Source organism: Bos mutus, chromosome 27 (genome assembly GCF_027580195.1).
Source record: "Bos mutus isolate GX-2022 chromosome 27, NWIPB_WYAK_1.1, whole genome shotgun sequence".
NCBI classification, from domain to species: Eukaryota; Metazoa; Chordata; class Mammalia; order Artiodactyla; family Bovidae; genus Bos; species Bos mutus.
In genome coordinates, this window is record NC_091643.1 from 7,814,183 (window position 1) to 7,830,200 (window position 16,018).

Below are 16,018 nucleotides of genomic sequence, written 5' to 3' on the forward strand. Positions count from 1 at the left end.
AAGAAATAGAAAAAAAGAAAAACGAGGCACTTGAAAGCTGTGTCAGAAAGCGGCACTGGAGTGAACAGCGGCTTCCCAGGAACGCTTCTCAAATGCCGGGGCTTCTTGTCCCTCATGCCCTGTCCACACGGACACACATGCACCCAGTCCCCTCCCCTTCCACACGTGTGCCTCTACTACAAACGCGGGTTCAATTAACGCCAACCACACCTTACAGTCGACAACTGCTAAGGTGTGAGGGGCACTGGTTTGGTAGTTTCCACGCACCTTCTCTATGATACTGACAACCTCGAGAGCTGGGAATTTCCTCCACCCTACAGATGAAGAAATTACAGCTCATAAGGATTGCATCACGACCCATAGCCAGAGTTTTTCCGTGAAATCACTGCCAAGCCCCAGCTTTCCTGGTCCACATCACTCGGCTCTGAGCCGGGACGGGCAGCTCATGAGACCTGCAGGACCCGTCAGCATCCCTTGGGGATCTGCACATCCTTCACAGTCTGAGGAGCTCTGCCTGAGGTCACTTCGGTCTGGGGTTCAGGATCAACTGGTTCCCATGGCAGATGTGAGGCGCAGAAGGAGAGAGCTTAAGTCTGAAGGACAGAAGAGCTCCCTGGCTTAGAGCTCATCACTTCACCAGATGCTCTTTGGGTTCCATGAGGGTGATGCACACTCTCCACCTCACTCTGCCCATTTGCTAGGAAAACAAGGTCACCTGTTATTGGCACGTATTATCTGTGAGATGGAAGAGAAATTACCCTCTAGCTTCCAGGCAAAAGGAAAAAAGGCATGGGATTTCCCTGGTGGTCCAATGGCTGATTCCACACCCCCAGTGCAGGGGGCCTGGGTCCAATCCCTGGTTAGGGAACAAGATCCCATATGCCGCCACTAAGAGTTCATATGTCACGGCTAAAGATCCTGCATGCTGCAACTAAGACCCAGCAAAGCCAAAAAAATAAATGAAAATATTAAAAAAGAAAAAACTTTAATTAAACTTTTATATTGGCATATAGTTGATTTGCAATGTTGTGCTAGTATACAGCAAACAGGTATATAGAAAAATGATTTCATTATACATAAATCCATTCTTTTTCAGATTCTTTTCCCATACAGGTTATTATAGAAAAACGAGTAGAGTTCCCTGTGCTATACAGGACTTTGTTAACTATTATATCTATATCTCTATCTATGTATAGTTTGCAATGTTAATCCCAAACTCCTAATTTATAACCCCCCAACCTTTCCCCTTTGGTAACTGTAAGTTTGCTTCTGAAGTTTGTCTGTTTCTGTTTTGTAAATAAGTTCATTTGTATCATTCTTTTATTTTCGATTCCACATATAGTGATATCATATGATATTTATCTTTCTCTGACTTCTTTCACTTAAGAGGATAATATCCAGTTGCAGCTATGTTGCTGCAAATGACATTATTTCATTATTCTTTATGGCTGAGTAATATTCCTTGGTATACATGTACCATATCTTCTTTACCCATTCCTCTCTTGATGGACATTTAGATTGCTTCCATGTCTTGGCTATTGTGAACAGTGCTGCAATAAACATTGGGGTGCATGCATCTTTTTGAATTATGGTTTTCTCTGGGTACCAGTCCATTCTAAAGGAGATTGGTCCTGGGTGTTCTTTGGAAGGAATGATGCTAAAGCTGAAACTCCAATACTTTGGCCACCTCATGTGAAGAGATGACTCGTTGGAAAAGACTCTGATGCTGGGAGGGATTGGGGGCAGGAGGAGAAGGGGACGACAGAGGATGAGATGGCTGGATGGCATCACTGACTCGATGGACATGAGTCTGAGTGAACTCCGGGAGCTGGTGATGGACAGGGAGGCCTGGCGTGCTGCGATTCATGGAGTCGCAAAGAGTCGGACACGACTGAGTGACTGAACTGAACTGAACTGAACTGGGTATATGCAAAGGAGTGGGGTTGCTGGGTCGTATTTTTAGTTTTTTAATGAACCTGCATACTGTTCTCCCCAGTGGCTGCACCAACTTCCATTTCTACCAACTGTGTGGGAGGGTTAAGGGAACCTATTTGATAACACAACTAGAAAGGAAATAATCTAACCTCTCTTATTTTTGTAATGTGAACACTTAATTCAGGACTATGCAGTATCTCATCTGGTTAATTTGGAAAATTCTTCACTACAGCCAACATAAATCTCTCATTTTTTAGAGTTTACTCAAATTTACCCTTATTTAGCTCCCTGTGAAGACAAAATACACAGTATGTATCTTTTAATAATCTACTGAAGCTTTTTCCTCCCCCAGGCTAAATAAAGCTTTACCAGTAGCTTTGTCTGTTCTTTGGCGGCCCTCTCAAAAGCAGCCAGTGGGAGTGGTGTTTGGGACCAGGAGTACAACGTGGTGGGTTACGCATGTGGACTCCAAGATGAGCCAACTTGAATTTGAACTCCACCACCCTCAGCATCCTCATCAATAAATTAGGGGTTACAGCAGTATGTGCTTCAGAGGATTGTTGGAGAGGCTAAAATCGATAACATGCATAAGTATTTGGCATAGGTGCTCGACAAATGATTATAATGGTCTGGACCACATCCAACCAACGCAGGGGACAACGATGTGGTTAAACTTTTTTTATTTTAAAACTGTTTCTTCTTTTTTGTTTAACCTTATTTACATTTCACTCCCCATTTCTTCCCGTTATGAGAAATGAGGCTGGGGACTTCCCTGGCAGTCCGGTGGTTAAGACTGCACTTTCCAAGGCAGCAGGTATGGGTTTGATCCCTGGTTGAGAGGGTAAGATCCCACATGCCTCGTGGCCAAAAAACCAAGACATAACACAGAAGCAGTGTTGTAAAAAATTCAATAAAGACTTCAAAAACAGTCCACATTAAAAAAAAAATCTTAAAAGAAATGATGCTATATCCTACACAAAAATGGTACTATAGCCATCTGAAAATCAACATTGTCTTTTGACATAGTTCCTTCAGAATGAACTTCCAGGAGTGAAATTCTTAACCAAAAATAGCCTAATAGTTTTTGATACATTTAGCCAAAGTTCTCCCTCAGTTGAGCTGTGACAATTTATAAAGGCAGGTGTGGTGTTTACCAGCTCCCCAGTGACTCAAGCAACGACATGCCTGATGAGGGGGGTGAGACCTGCAGAGACCCACCAGTCTGACCGGTACCCAACCTCTGTGCTTCCAGTCTCCTGACACTTAGCAAAACTGTTCCCTAGCAGCTTAATTTTTTCCCCTTGCTATTTAACCTGATGTATAGAAAATATAATTTCTATATTATTCTGCTTTGAATGAACAATTAGCAAGTTTGAACATGTCTCCAAATGTTGACCATCACTGTTTTCCGCTCCTGTAGATAGTTGGAATGTTTACTTAACCACTTGGCCCCTGTGATAGTAAATCCTTTGTCATATTTGTCATGTTTTCAACTATTACCCTTCATTTCCTTTATTCAGGTTTGAGAGCTCCCATTTGCAAATTTGCAGTCACTAGCTGTTGACAATTTCCTTCGTAATTGTTCTATATAGCAACATCCCTTTAGAGTTGTAATGACTGCTGTTTTTACTCATATTTCTATGAGTCTCCAGTGGTAGGTAGAAGAAGGTTCTTGTTTCATGCTTAATTTTTCCATGTGAATTTCAGACTTTAAAAGCTCTTAATTATAATCAACATTATTTATTTTATAAAAGGTTGTATGGAAGGTTAATGCTAACTGAACATCAGAATTACTTGAGAAGCTTAAAAAAAAAAAACAAAACACCCCAACGCCCTGGCCCCAACCAAGACCAATTAAATCAGAATCTCTGCCCAACCAGTTCAGTTCAGTCGCTCAGTCGTGTCCGACTCTTTGCAACCCCATGAACCACAGCATGCCAGGCCTCCTTGCCTAACCAGTATGATTTAATTATTGTATTTTTAAAATTGAAAGATAGCTGACTTACAATGTATTAGTTTCAGGTGTATCACAAAGTGATTCGAAATTTTTATAGACTATATTCCACTTAAACTTACTATAAAATACTTGCTGTATTCCTCATGCTATACAATATATCCCTGTGGCTTGTTTATTTTAGGCACAGCAGTTTGGTCTCTTAACTGCCCACCCCCATCTCTACCTTTGCCCCTCCCCTTCCCTCTCCTCACTGGCAACCACTGGTTTGTTTTCCGTATCTGTGAGTCTATTCCGTTTTGTTACATTCAATCATTTTTAGATTTCACGTATAAGTTACACAGTATTTGCCTTTCTCTAACTTTTTTCACTAAGCATAACACCCTCTAGGTCCATCCACGTTGTTGCAAATGGCAAAATTTTCATTCTTTTTTATGACTGAGTAGTATTCCATTGTGGAGAAGGCAATGGCAACCCACTCCAGTACTCTTGTCTGGAGAATCCCATGGACGCAGGAGCCTGGTAGGGTGCAGTCCGTGGGGTCGCTAAGAGTTGGACACGGCTGAGCGACTTCACTTTCACTTTTCACGCATTGGAGAAGGAAATGGCAACCCACTCCAGTGTTCTTGCCTGGAGAATCCCGGGGACGGGGGAGCCTGGTGGGCTGCTGTCTATGGGGTCGCACAGAGTCGGACACGACTGAAGCGACTTAGCAGCAGTAGCAGCAGCAGTGTTCCACTGTATGTGTGTGGGTGGGTGTGTATACACACACATATATATACACACACACCACATCTTCTTCACTCATTCATCTGCTGATGGACACTTACCTTGCTTCCATATCTTGGCTACTGTAAATAATTCTGCTATAAACACTGGGGTGCATGTATCTTTTTGAATTAATGTTTTCATTTTCTTCAGTTATATAGCCAGGAGTAGAAAGGCTGGATCAATGTTTAATCTTTTGAGGAAGCTCCATACTGTTTTCCATCATGGCTGTACCAATTTACATTCCCACCAACATTGCGGGGGGTTCCCTCATCTCCACAACCTCATCAACACTTTCTATCCTCCTCACAACAACAGCAGCAAAAACAGCTCGCAAGGAATGCTAACGTGCAGCCAAGGTTGAAGACAACAGCTGAAGACGCTGTGAGCGCAAGGCCAGGGGATTCTGATACCTTTGTACCTTTTTTGCATTATTCAAACATTTTTTAAAAAAGCAATGAGTTTGTGGGATTAGCAGATACAGACTATTATATACAGAATGGATAAAGCAACAAGGTCTACTGTACAATACAGGGAATCATATTCAGTATCCTGCGATAAATCATAAAGGAAAAGAATATGAAAAAAGAACGTATATATACATATAACTGAATCACTTTGCTGTACAGCAGAAATTAGCACACTGTAAATCAACTATATTTCAATAAAATAATTTTTAAAATAAGTCTGCATCTGAATCACAAACACACACAAAGGACAAAATTCCTAAGCTATCCAATATGACACCAAAATTGAAACCGATGCTCAGTTTCTAGAAAAAGCTGCCAACTTCCAAACAGCTGACCTTAGAAATCCCAGGGCAGCCTCAAGGAGTTTGACACACAAAAACAATTCCCTCCTCCTCTTCCTGTCCACACAGTAAGGCAAACAAATCGCCTTTCAATAGTGATCATATATCGGGCTTTTACTGAATTTCCAAATACTTAATTTCTGGTTCTCCCTCTCAGCGCATACGTGTCTGTGCTGAGCATATTTTAAAAGACTTATTCTACTATTTTTTTCCTTTTCAAACAAGTCCTCAATTCATATGAAGGTGGAGTTCTTTATTCCTATGGTAGGAATCTGCCCACCCAAACCTGGGCTCCAGGTAGCACTGGAAGCCTGGCAGCACGGCTCTGTGAAGGTGCTGCGGCGAGGGCCATTTAGAAACCACCGATTCCCTGCGATAATGATCATTATCAACGGATGCTGAAGTACAACCAGTAGAGCGCTGTGCGGAATCTGCCCTCACAAATTGGGACCGGGCAGATTACATAACGCGCGAGGTGGGCTCCTCAGTTACAACGTAGAGGGGGAGTGGACGAGATGGACGCGGGGCGGGGAGACCGTTTACCAAACGCAATCCGCTAAGTCGCTACTTCAAAATCCATGCTGTCTCCGCCCTGCAGCATCTTGACTGGGGAGGGGGTGGAAGGCTGAACCACACCCGCCGGCCTCAACCCCCTGTGTTCGGATACAGAGGGGCTGGGAGCGGCGGGGAGAGGCAGGTGACCCCCGATCTCTCCAGCCCCGACCAGCACCCCCTTGGAAGGGGCCTGGACTGAGATCCTCGAGGGCCCCGAGTCTTCGTCCATGGGGTCCGGGGGAACGCTCTGGAATTTGCCTCCCCCTCCCCTTTCCCTGGCGAGCTCGGAGACCCGGACAGCCGGGGAAACGCCCGCGGGAGTAAGAGTCAGTTGCCCGGTCTCTCGGCCGGACAGCAGCACCGCCCGCCACTCGACCGGTCTCGGGCCGCAGACCCGGCCCGGAATCCCCTGCAGACCGTGGCGGCTGCGCCCGGCCCGTCACCATGGAAACGGAACCGCCCAGCGGGCCAGGGAGGCTCCTCGGTGTCCGACCGCTGCGCTGCCGCTGCGCCCCCGGCCGCGGTGACCCAGCCCCGTGGCCCCGGCCTGAGTCCGCCGTGCTCAGGGCTGCGGCTCCGGCCGGTGTCCCGCAGCCCCTCCATGTGGCAGACGGATGGGCGCGCCGGCCCCCCGGCGGAAGGCTCTCCATGAAGCCCTGGGAACCCCACTTCCCCGCCTACGTCCTCCCGCTGAGCGGCGGGAGCCCGCGGGATGCGGGGCGGCCTCTGCGCGCGAGCCCCGGCCCCGCAACGGGCGGCGCGGCGGAAACGACGCGCGAGTTCCGGGCGCCGCGCCTCCCGGGCGGGCTCCGCGGGCCAGGTCAGAGGGCGCACTCACCTGGCGTCGACGAGCCGCCGGGGGCCAGCAGCGCGGCGCTCAGCACCGACGCGGCCAGCAGCAGCGCAGCCAGCGCTCGGCCCGCGCTGCCCGCGCCGCCCATGCTGCCCGCCGCGCCCGCGCCGCCACCGCCGCCGCCGCCGCCGCCGCCGCCGCGCTCCCGGGGCTCGCGCCGCTCCACCGCGCGCAGCCGCGCGCCCGTCATCGCCCGGCTGCGGGCCGAGTCGCCGCGCGAGTCACTGCAGGGGTGGGGCGAGGGCGGAGCGGGGGCGGAGCGAGGGCGGCGGGGCGGGGCGAGGCCTGGGGGCGGGGCGAGGCCGGGGCTGTGGGCCGAGTCGCCGCGGGGTCGGGGCGAGTGCGGAGGGGCATTACCGGGGAGGAGCGAGGGCGGGGTCAGTGCGGGATGTGGGCCGGTCGTGGGCGGGACCTGCCTTCCGGGGGATGGGGACGCTCTCAGAGTCCAGAGCGCTCCAGCTGTGCAGGGCTTTTTGTCCCGAGATCGAAGGAGAGACGCATCCGGAAGAGAGGGCACTGCAGGCCCCGAGCCGGTGCTCCGCGGTCCCTCCCCACACTCTGAACCACATTCTGAATTCTTCGCCCTGCAAAACGGGCGTTAGTGTTCTCTGTCCACTGTTCCGAGTCCCAGCCCCCGTTTGCCTCCAAATCCCCGTTTGGAGGCGTTTGCTCCAGAGGCAGAGTTGCGACCTAAATGCCACCGCGTGCTGCCCCCCACTTGCAAAGGCTGGTTCCAGTCCATCATGCGCGCAGGCATGATGACCCCGCGGTTACACTCAGCTATGCGCTGGGATAAACTACCGTAACTGTCATATGTAGGAGGGGCAGGTCCGGTCATGTTTGAGGCGGAGTGGCTTGAAATTGCAAAAACCTGCCAGCGATCTAATGTCCACGGAAGAAAATGGATAAATTGTGGTGTAATGTATGTATGCTGCTGCTACTGCTGCTAAGTCACTTCAGTCGTGTCCGACTCTGTGCGACCCATAGACGGCAGTGTATGTATACAGCAGTGGAAATGATCTAGAACTACCTCTATCCACACAGATGAACCTCAAAAGTAAGTCTGAGGGGAAAATGCAAGCTGCAGAAGTATCTCTTTAATAACACATAAAGTGTAAAGCCAAGCAAAATAATGTGTGTTGTTTAAGCTTATGTGCATGCCTAATAAAAGTATGAAGATACATATGGTAAGCTAATTGCTGAATTTAAGCTGAAGTTGGGAACAGGGAGGGGCACAGTGTTGGGGGCCAGCTTCACAGAGGGCTTCAGCCAGCAGAGTTATTGCTTAGGTACAGCGATAGGCTTTTGAGTTCTCTGTTATTATTTTTTATACTTTTCTGTATATTGAATGACTTGATAATTTTGTAAAGCTACAGTACAGTGTGACGAGTGCTATGTTCATAGGACGAAATGCTTAGGCAGCATTTGATGGAGGCACCTAAGCTAGTCTGGGAAGGCTCCCAGGAGAACTGACATTTAAACGGAGTCCTGAGGGATGTGAGCCATAGGAAGAGAGGAGGGCAATCCTAACAGCAGGTACAAAGGCTCCGAGAAAGCATGGCTCAGTGCAGGAACTGGAAGAGACTCAGTGTGATAGAAACAGAATTCTGTCAGGGGGAAGGAGGAGACAGGAGGTAAGCCTGACGATAGAGTTGAGTTTAGGGCTTCTTAAGGACAATACCAAGCTGTTTTAGGGTGGAGAATAACTTTCAGGAAGGTCATGGTCACGAACCATCTCATGAAGGTCAATTACATGGCTTTTCTCTGAGAAAACAAGCCTCTATGCTGCAAGGTCAGGAAGTTGAGTGATACTTTTTTTCCTCCCTGCCCCGCCCCACGGCTCAAAATGCCGGCAGTCAGTGGATGCTGGTGTCTTAAGTGGCACAACAAGACCACTGCCAACTTGCCGTCCAACAGCCTCTATGGTCCCACACAACCAGACGGGCCATAGTGCCCACTGGGTGGATGTGCCTTCTCTGATTCCTCTTCCAGGACTCCCAGCTCCGTTAAAATCCTCTGTGCCCTGGGGGGAAGCTGGAATTCCTGTCTCAGGGCTGGGCATGGCTGGTCCCTCTACCTGGAATGTCCTTCCCCCAGACACCTCACAGCCCTTCCCTGACTTCATTCTGTTCTCAGCTCACTTGGTATCCTCTTCAAGGAGGCCCTTCCCAATAGCCCTACCTAAAACTATAACATTCTTTCTCTCTGTCTCCTGCTCTATCTGCCTTGTTTTCTTCTACTTGTCTCTACCTGACATTATGTGTTTATCTGCTTCCATGGCATTAGAAGGTGAACTCCATGAACCAAAGAGTTTGTCCTAAGGGCAAAAACCTTCTGTTAAGGCTTTATGCACAATGAACAGCCCCCTAATCTTGCAGCTTCCTCTTCATACATTGCAGCCTTGTCACAGCAAAGGGGCTTGCATAACTCAATGAAGCCATAAGCCACGCTGCGCAGGGCCCCAAAATGGACGCGTCATATTGAAGAGTTCTGACAGAATGTGGTCCACTAGAGAAGGAAATGGTAACCCACTCCTGTATTCTTGCCCAGGGAAGCCTATGGACAGTATGAAAGGGCAAAAATATATGACACTGGAAGATGAGCCCCCCCCCCACCCCCCAGGCTGGAAGGTGTCCAGTATGCTGCTGGGGAAGAATGGAGCGCACTTACTAATAATTCTAAGAAAGAATGAAGTGGCTGGGCCAAAGTGGGAATGGTGCTTAGCTGTGGATGTGTCTGGTGGTGAAAGTTCAGTCTGATGCTATAAACAACAATATTGCATAGGAAGCTGGAATGTTAGGTCCATGAATCAAGGTAAATTGGATGTGGTCAAGCAGGAGATGGCAAAAATGAATATCAACATCTTAGGAATCAATAAACTAAAATGGACAGGAATGGGCGAATTTAATTCAGATGACCTTTATATCTACTAAGGTGGGCAAGAATCCCTTAGAAGAAATGGAGTAGCCCTCATAATCAGCAAAACAGTCTGAAATGTAGTGCTTGGGTGCAGTCTCAAAAATGACAGAATGATCTCCGTTCATTTCCAAGGCAAACCATTCAACATCACAGTCTATGTCCCGACCACTGATGCTGAAAAAGCTTAAGTTGACCCATTCTATGAAGACCTGCAACACCTTCTAGAACTAACACCAAAAAAAGACGTCCTTTTCATCATAGCGGATTGGAATGCAAAAGTAGGAAGTCAAGAGATAACCTGAAGTAATAGGGAACTTTGGCCTTGGAGGACAAAATGAAGCAGGGCGACAGCTAACAGTTTTGTTAAGAGACCATGCTGGTTATAGTCAACACCCTTTTCCAACAACTTAAGAGATGACTTTACACATGGACATCACCAGACACTGAAATCAGATTGATTATGTTCTTTTGCAGCTGAAGATGGAGAAGCTCTATACAGACAGCAAAGACAAGACGGCAGATCTGACTGTGGCTCAGATCACAAGCTTACTGCAAAACAGGCATAACTGAAGGGACCAGGGAAAACCACTAAGCCGTACAGGTATGACCTAAATTAAATCCCTTATGATTATACAGTGGAAGTGATGAATAGAATCAAGGGATTGGATTTGGTAGACAGAGTGTCTGAAGAACTCTATAACACTGTATAAGAGGCAGTGACCAAAATCATCCTAAAGAAAAAGAAATTCAAGAAGGCAAAGCCGTTGTCTGAGGAGGCTATAGAAATAGCTGAGGAAAGAATAGACACAAAAGGGAGAAAGAGAAAGATATATCCAACTAAATGCAGAGTGCCAGAGAATAGTAAGGAGAGATAAGAAGGCCTTCTTAAATGAATAATACAAATAAATAGAGGAAAATAATAGAATGGGGAAGACTAGAGATCTTTTCAAGAAAACAGGAGATATCAAGGGAATATTACATGCAAGGATGGGCACGATAAAGGACTGGAATGATAAAGACCTAACAGAAGCAGAGATTAGGAAGAGGTGGCAAGAATACACAGAAGAACTATATCAAAAAAAGTCTTAATGTCCCAGATAACCATGATGAAAAATCACTCTCCTAGAGCTGGACATCATGGGAGTGTGATGTGGGCCTTAGGAAGCATTACTACAAACAAAGCTAGTGGAGGTGACAGAATTCCAGCTGAGCTATTTAAAATCCTAAAGATGATGCTGTTAAAGTGCTGCACTCAATGTCACCAAATTTGGAAAACTCAGCAGGGGCCACAGGACTGGAAAAGGTCAGTTTTCATTCCACTGCCAGAGAATGTTCAAGTTACCACACAATTGTGCTCATTTCACATGCTAGCAAGATAATGTTTAAAATCCTTCAAGCTCAGCTTCAACAGTACATGAACCGAGAACTTTCAGATGTACAAGCTAGATTTAGAAAAGGCAAAGGAACCAGAGATCAAACTGCCAACATCTGCTGCATCATAGAAAACCAAGAAAATTCCAGAAAAACATCTATCTCTGTTTCATTGACTATGCTATAACCTTTGACTGTGTGGATCACAACAAACTGTGGAAAATTCTTAAAGAGATGAGAATACCAGACCCACTTTACTTGCCTCCTGAGAAACCTATATGCAGGTCAAGAAGCAACAGTTAAAACTGGATATGGAACAACAAACTGGTTCAAAATTGGGAAAGGAGTACATCAAGGCTGTATATTGTCACCCTGCTTGTTTAAATTATATGCAGAGTACATCATGCAAAATGCCAGGATGGATGAATCACAAGCTGGAATCAAGACTGCCGGGAGAAATATCAGTACCTCACATGTGCAGATGACACCACTCTAATGGCAGAAAGTGAAGAGAAACTAAAGAGCCTGTTGATAATGGTGAAAGAGGAGAGTGAAAAAGCTAGCTTAAAACTCAGTGTTCAAAACTAAAATCATGGTCCCATTCAGTTCAGGTTCAGTCACTCAGTTGTGTCCGACTCTTTGCGACCCCATGAATCATAGCACGCCAGGCCTCCCTGTCCATCACCAACTCCCGGAGTTTGCTAAAACTCATGTCCATCGAGTCAGCGATGCCATCCAGCCATCTCATCCTCTGTCATCCCCTTCTCCTCCTGCCCCTGATCCCTCCCAGCATCAGAGTCTTTTCCAATGAGTCAACTCTTTGCATAAGGTGGCCAAAATATTGGAGTTTCAGCTTCAGCATCAGTCCTTCCAGTGAACACCCAGGGCTGATCTCCTTTAGAATGGACTGGTTGGATCTCCTTGCAGTCCAAGGGACTCTCAAGAGTATTCTTCAACACCACACTTCAAAAGCATCAATTCTTTGGTGCTCAGCTTTCTTCACAGTCCAACTCTCACATCCATACATGACCACTGGAAAAACCATAGCCTTGACTAGACGGACCTTTGTTGGCAAAGTAATGTCTCTGCTTTTGAATATGCTATCTAGGTTGGTCCTAACTTTCCTTCCAAGGAGTAAGCGTCTTTTAATTTTATGGCTGCAATCACCATCTGCAGTGATTTTGGAGCCCCAAAAAATAAAGTCTGACACTGTTTCCACTGTTTCCCCATCTATTTCCCATTAAGTGATGGGACCAGATGCCATGATCTTAGTTTTCTGAATGTTGAGCTTTAAGCCAACTTTTTCGCTCTCCTCTTTCACTTTCATCAAGAGGCTTTTTAGTTCCTCTTCACTTTCTGCCATAAGAGTTTTGTCATCTGCATATCTGAGGTTATTGATATTTCTCCTGGCAATCTTGATTCCAGCTTGTGCTTCATCCAGTCCAGTCTTTCTCATGATGTACTCTGCATATAAGTTAAATAAGCAGGGTGACAATATACAGCCTTGACGTACTCCTTTTCCTATTTGGAACCAGTCTGTTGTTCCATGTCCAGTTCTAACTGTTGCTTCCTGACCGGCATATAGGTTTCTCAAGAGGCAGGTCAGGTGGCCTGGTATTCCCATCTCTTTCAGAATTTTCCACAGTTTATTGTGATCCACACAGTCAAAGGCTTTGGCATAGTCAATAAAGCAGAAATAGATGTTTTTCTGGAACTCTCTTGCTTTTTCCATGATCCAGCAGATGTTGGCAATTTGATCTCTGGTCCCATCACTTCATGGCAAATAGATGGGGAAAAAATGGAAAACTGACAGACTTTATTTTCTTGGGCTCCAAAATCACTGTGGACAGCAACTTCAGCCATGAAATTAAAAGACGCTCATTCCTTGGAAGAAAGGCTATGACAACACTAGACAGCATATTAAAAAGCAGAGACATCACCTTGCCAACAAAAGGTCCATCTAGTCAAAGCTGTGGTTTTTCCAGTAGTCATGTATGGATGTGAGAGCAGGACAATAAAGGAGGCTGAGTGCCAAAGAACTGACGTTTTTGAACTGCAGTGCTGGAGAAGACTCTTGTGAGTCCCACGGACAGCAAGGAGATCGAACCAGTCAATCCTAAAGGAAATCAACCCTTTATATTCTTTGGAAGGACTGATGCTGAAGCTCGAAAACTTTGGCCACTTGATGCAAAGAGCCGACTCATTGGAAAAGACCCTGATGCTGGGAAAGACTGATGGCAGGAGAAGAGGGCAACAGAGGATGAGATGGTTGGATAGCATCACTGACTCAACGGACATGAGTTTGAGCAAACTCTGGGAGTTGGTGATGGACAGGGAAGCCTGGTGTGCTGCAGTCCATGGGGTCGCAGAGTCAGACATGACTGCGTGCCTGAACAGAACAACTAAGTTCTGGTACAGTGTGTTTTCATTTTTGTCTCAAGGAACTTAAGATTTTCCTTTTGATTTCTTCTGTGACTCACTGTTTGTTAGGTGTGTGTGGTTTAATTTCCACACATTTGTGAGTTTTCTTTATTGTCTATTTATTTTCTGTTTCATTGGTTTCTGTTGTTTTCACTCTTCTGTTAGTGATTTCTATTGTAGTTTTAAACCACTGTGGTCAGAAAATGAGATGAGATGCTTGATGTTATTTCAATCTTCTCAAAATTGTTAATCCTTGTTTTGTGACCTAACACCATAATCTGTCCTGGAGAAAGTTTCATGTGTGCTTGAGGAAAATGTGTATTCTGCTGCTGTTTGGTAGAATTTTCTATGTATGTCTGTTAGGTCCATTTAGTCCAAGATACAGTTAAAAATCCAAGGTTTTGTTCTTGATTTTGTCTGGATAATCTATTGTTGAAAGTGGGGTATTAAAGTGGGGTATTTTTACCATAACTATTATTGTATTGTTGTCTACTTCTCCCATCAGATCTGTATGCATTTTGGGGTGCATACAGACTTATGATTTTTATACCCTCTTGATGAGCTGACCGCTTTGTCACCATATACTGAATTCTGTCTCACTGCACTTTCTGACTTAAAGCCCGTTTTGTCTAATAAAGTAGAGCTACCCCTGCTCTCCTCTGGCTTCCGTGTGCATGGCATATCTTTTTCCATCCCTTTACTCTGAGCCTGTGTGTGCTCTTAGAGTGGAAGTGAGTCTTTTTTACACAGCAGAAAGTTGGGTCTTTCTTTTCCTCTTACGATTCTGCGGCTCTGTTGTTACTGAAGATAGAAACTGCAGGGCCAGGGCCAGCTTGGTGCCTGGCACTGGCACAATAAAGCATCATGGAGAACTCAGAGGAGCAGAAGCTGGAAATGCCTCGCCGACTCTCTCACTTAGAACTCGGTCTGTCTGAGACCACATGTGAGTCAGAGGCAGAGCTGGAACTATGTCTTCTGATCCTGGCACTGTGCCCTTTCCAAATACCATGCTGCTCATTTTAGCTCTATCAGCAATATTTAAAAAGAAATTCGTTTGAAACTGAAAATTTTGTTCTAATGCAAAGTCCAAAAATCAAGGAAAACCCTCAATCCAGAATTACAACATGAAAAGGGCAACATCAGCTCAGCAGCTCAACATGGAGCTGCCCCCTTTTATACAGTTCAGTGTTATTTAGTGTATTCAGAGTTGTGCAACCGTCACCATTTCTGGAAATTTCCATCTCCCCTGAAGAAACCCTGTACCCATTAGTAAGCCCCCCATTCTTCAACTCCAGCCCCTGCCAGCCGCTCTGGAGCCACTGGTCTATCTTCTGTTTCTGCGGGTTTGTCGATTCTGGACATTTCCTACAAATGCAACCACACGGCACGCGGTCTTTCGTGATGGCTCCGTTCACTCAGTACCTTCACCCATGCTGGAGCATGACTACGTGCTACACTCCCTTCATGGGTGAATGTTACCCCTTTGTACGCAGGAACCACAATTTCTACTATCTACTCACCAGCAAATGGACATCTTCACCCTTTGTCTATTATGAATAATGCTGCTATGAACATTGAACCACAATTTCCACTATCTACTCACCAGCAAATGGACATCTTCACCCTTTGTCTATTATGAATAATGCTGCTGTGAACATTGAACCACAATTTCTACTATCTACTCACCAGCAAATGGACATCTTCAGCCTTTGTCTATTATGAATAATGCTGCTGTGAACATTTGTGTCCAGGTTCTTTTATGGACATGTTTTCAATTCTCATTGGTAAATACTGGGAACTGGAACTGCTGGGTCATGGTAACTCTATTTTTGACCTTTTGAGGACAGTCAGACTGTTTCCTAAAGCAGCTGGGCCATTTTCCATTCCTACCAGCAACGTATGATGGCTCCACTCCTCTACACCCTCGCCGACATTTGTTACCATCCATGCTTTTGATTACAGCCGTCCTAGTGGGTTCTGGCAGCATGCTTATAACAAAGAGCAGCGGTTAATATACTCTGGGCAAGCACATTCTCTGACCAACCACAGGACCCTCACCATGGGAGGTAGAACAAGGATAATACTGAGCATACTCCCTGTCTACTGCCTGGATAGGTAAGGACACTAGTTCTCAAAATGTGGTTCCCAGACCGGCAGCACATCACCAGGGAACCAGTGCGAAATGCAGAGACTCCACCCAGACACTGAGTCCGAGTCTGCGGCGTGGGGCCAGCTCTCTGTAATTCCAGTGACCACGAGGCCTGTGCACAGCCTTTCTGCCCTCAATGCCAGCTTTAATCCCCTTATTGGTAATGATGAATATGCACCAAATCCTTCCTCCCCTGCAAACAAGGATGACAAGGCCAAGGAAAGCTTTCTGAAGGATTCAATCATGCAACTCAAGTGGAAGGTCTTCAACGCCTTCCAGTAA

The 16,018-nt window shown here is 46.2% G+C and overlaps 1 protein-coding gene across 2 annotated transcripts in view; it reads right to left on the reverse strand.

Annotated features, from left to right (window-relative positions):
- HGSNAT (heparan-alpha-glucosaminide N-acetyltransferase) overlaps positions 1 to 7,099 on the reverse strand; it is a 33,899-nt gene extending 26,800 nt beyond the window's left edge. Inside the window, exon 1 of one of the 2 annotated variants that reach the window (XM_070364259.1) lies at positions 6,862 to 7,099. In XM_070364259.1, coding sequence (XP_070220360.1) covers positions 6,862 to 7,066 — 205 coding nt within the window. In that variant the 5' untranslated portion in view covers positions 7,067 to 7,099. Of the gene's footprint in view, positions 1 to 267; positions 377 to 6,861 lie in introns of those variants that run through there. The other variant, XM_070364260.1, reaches the window with a different exon arrangement.
- Between the last annotated feature and the right edge of the window lie 8,919 nt (positions 7,100 to 16,018).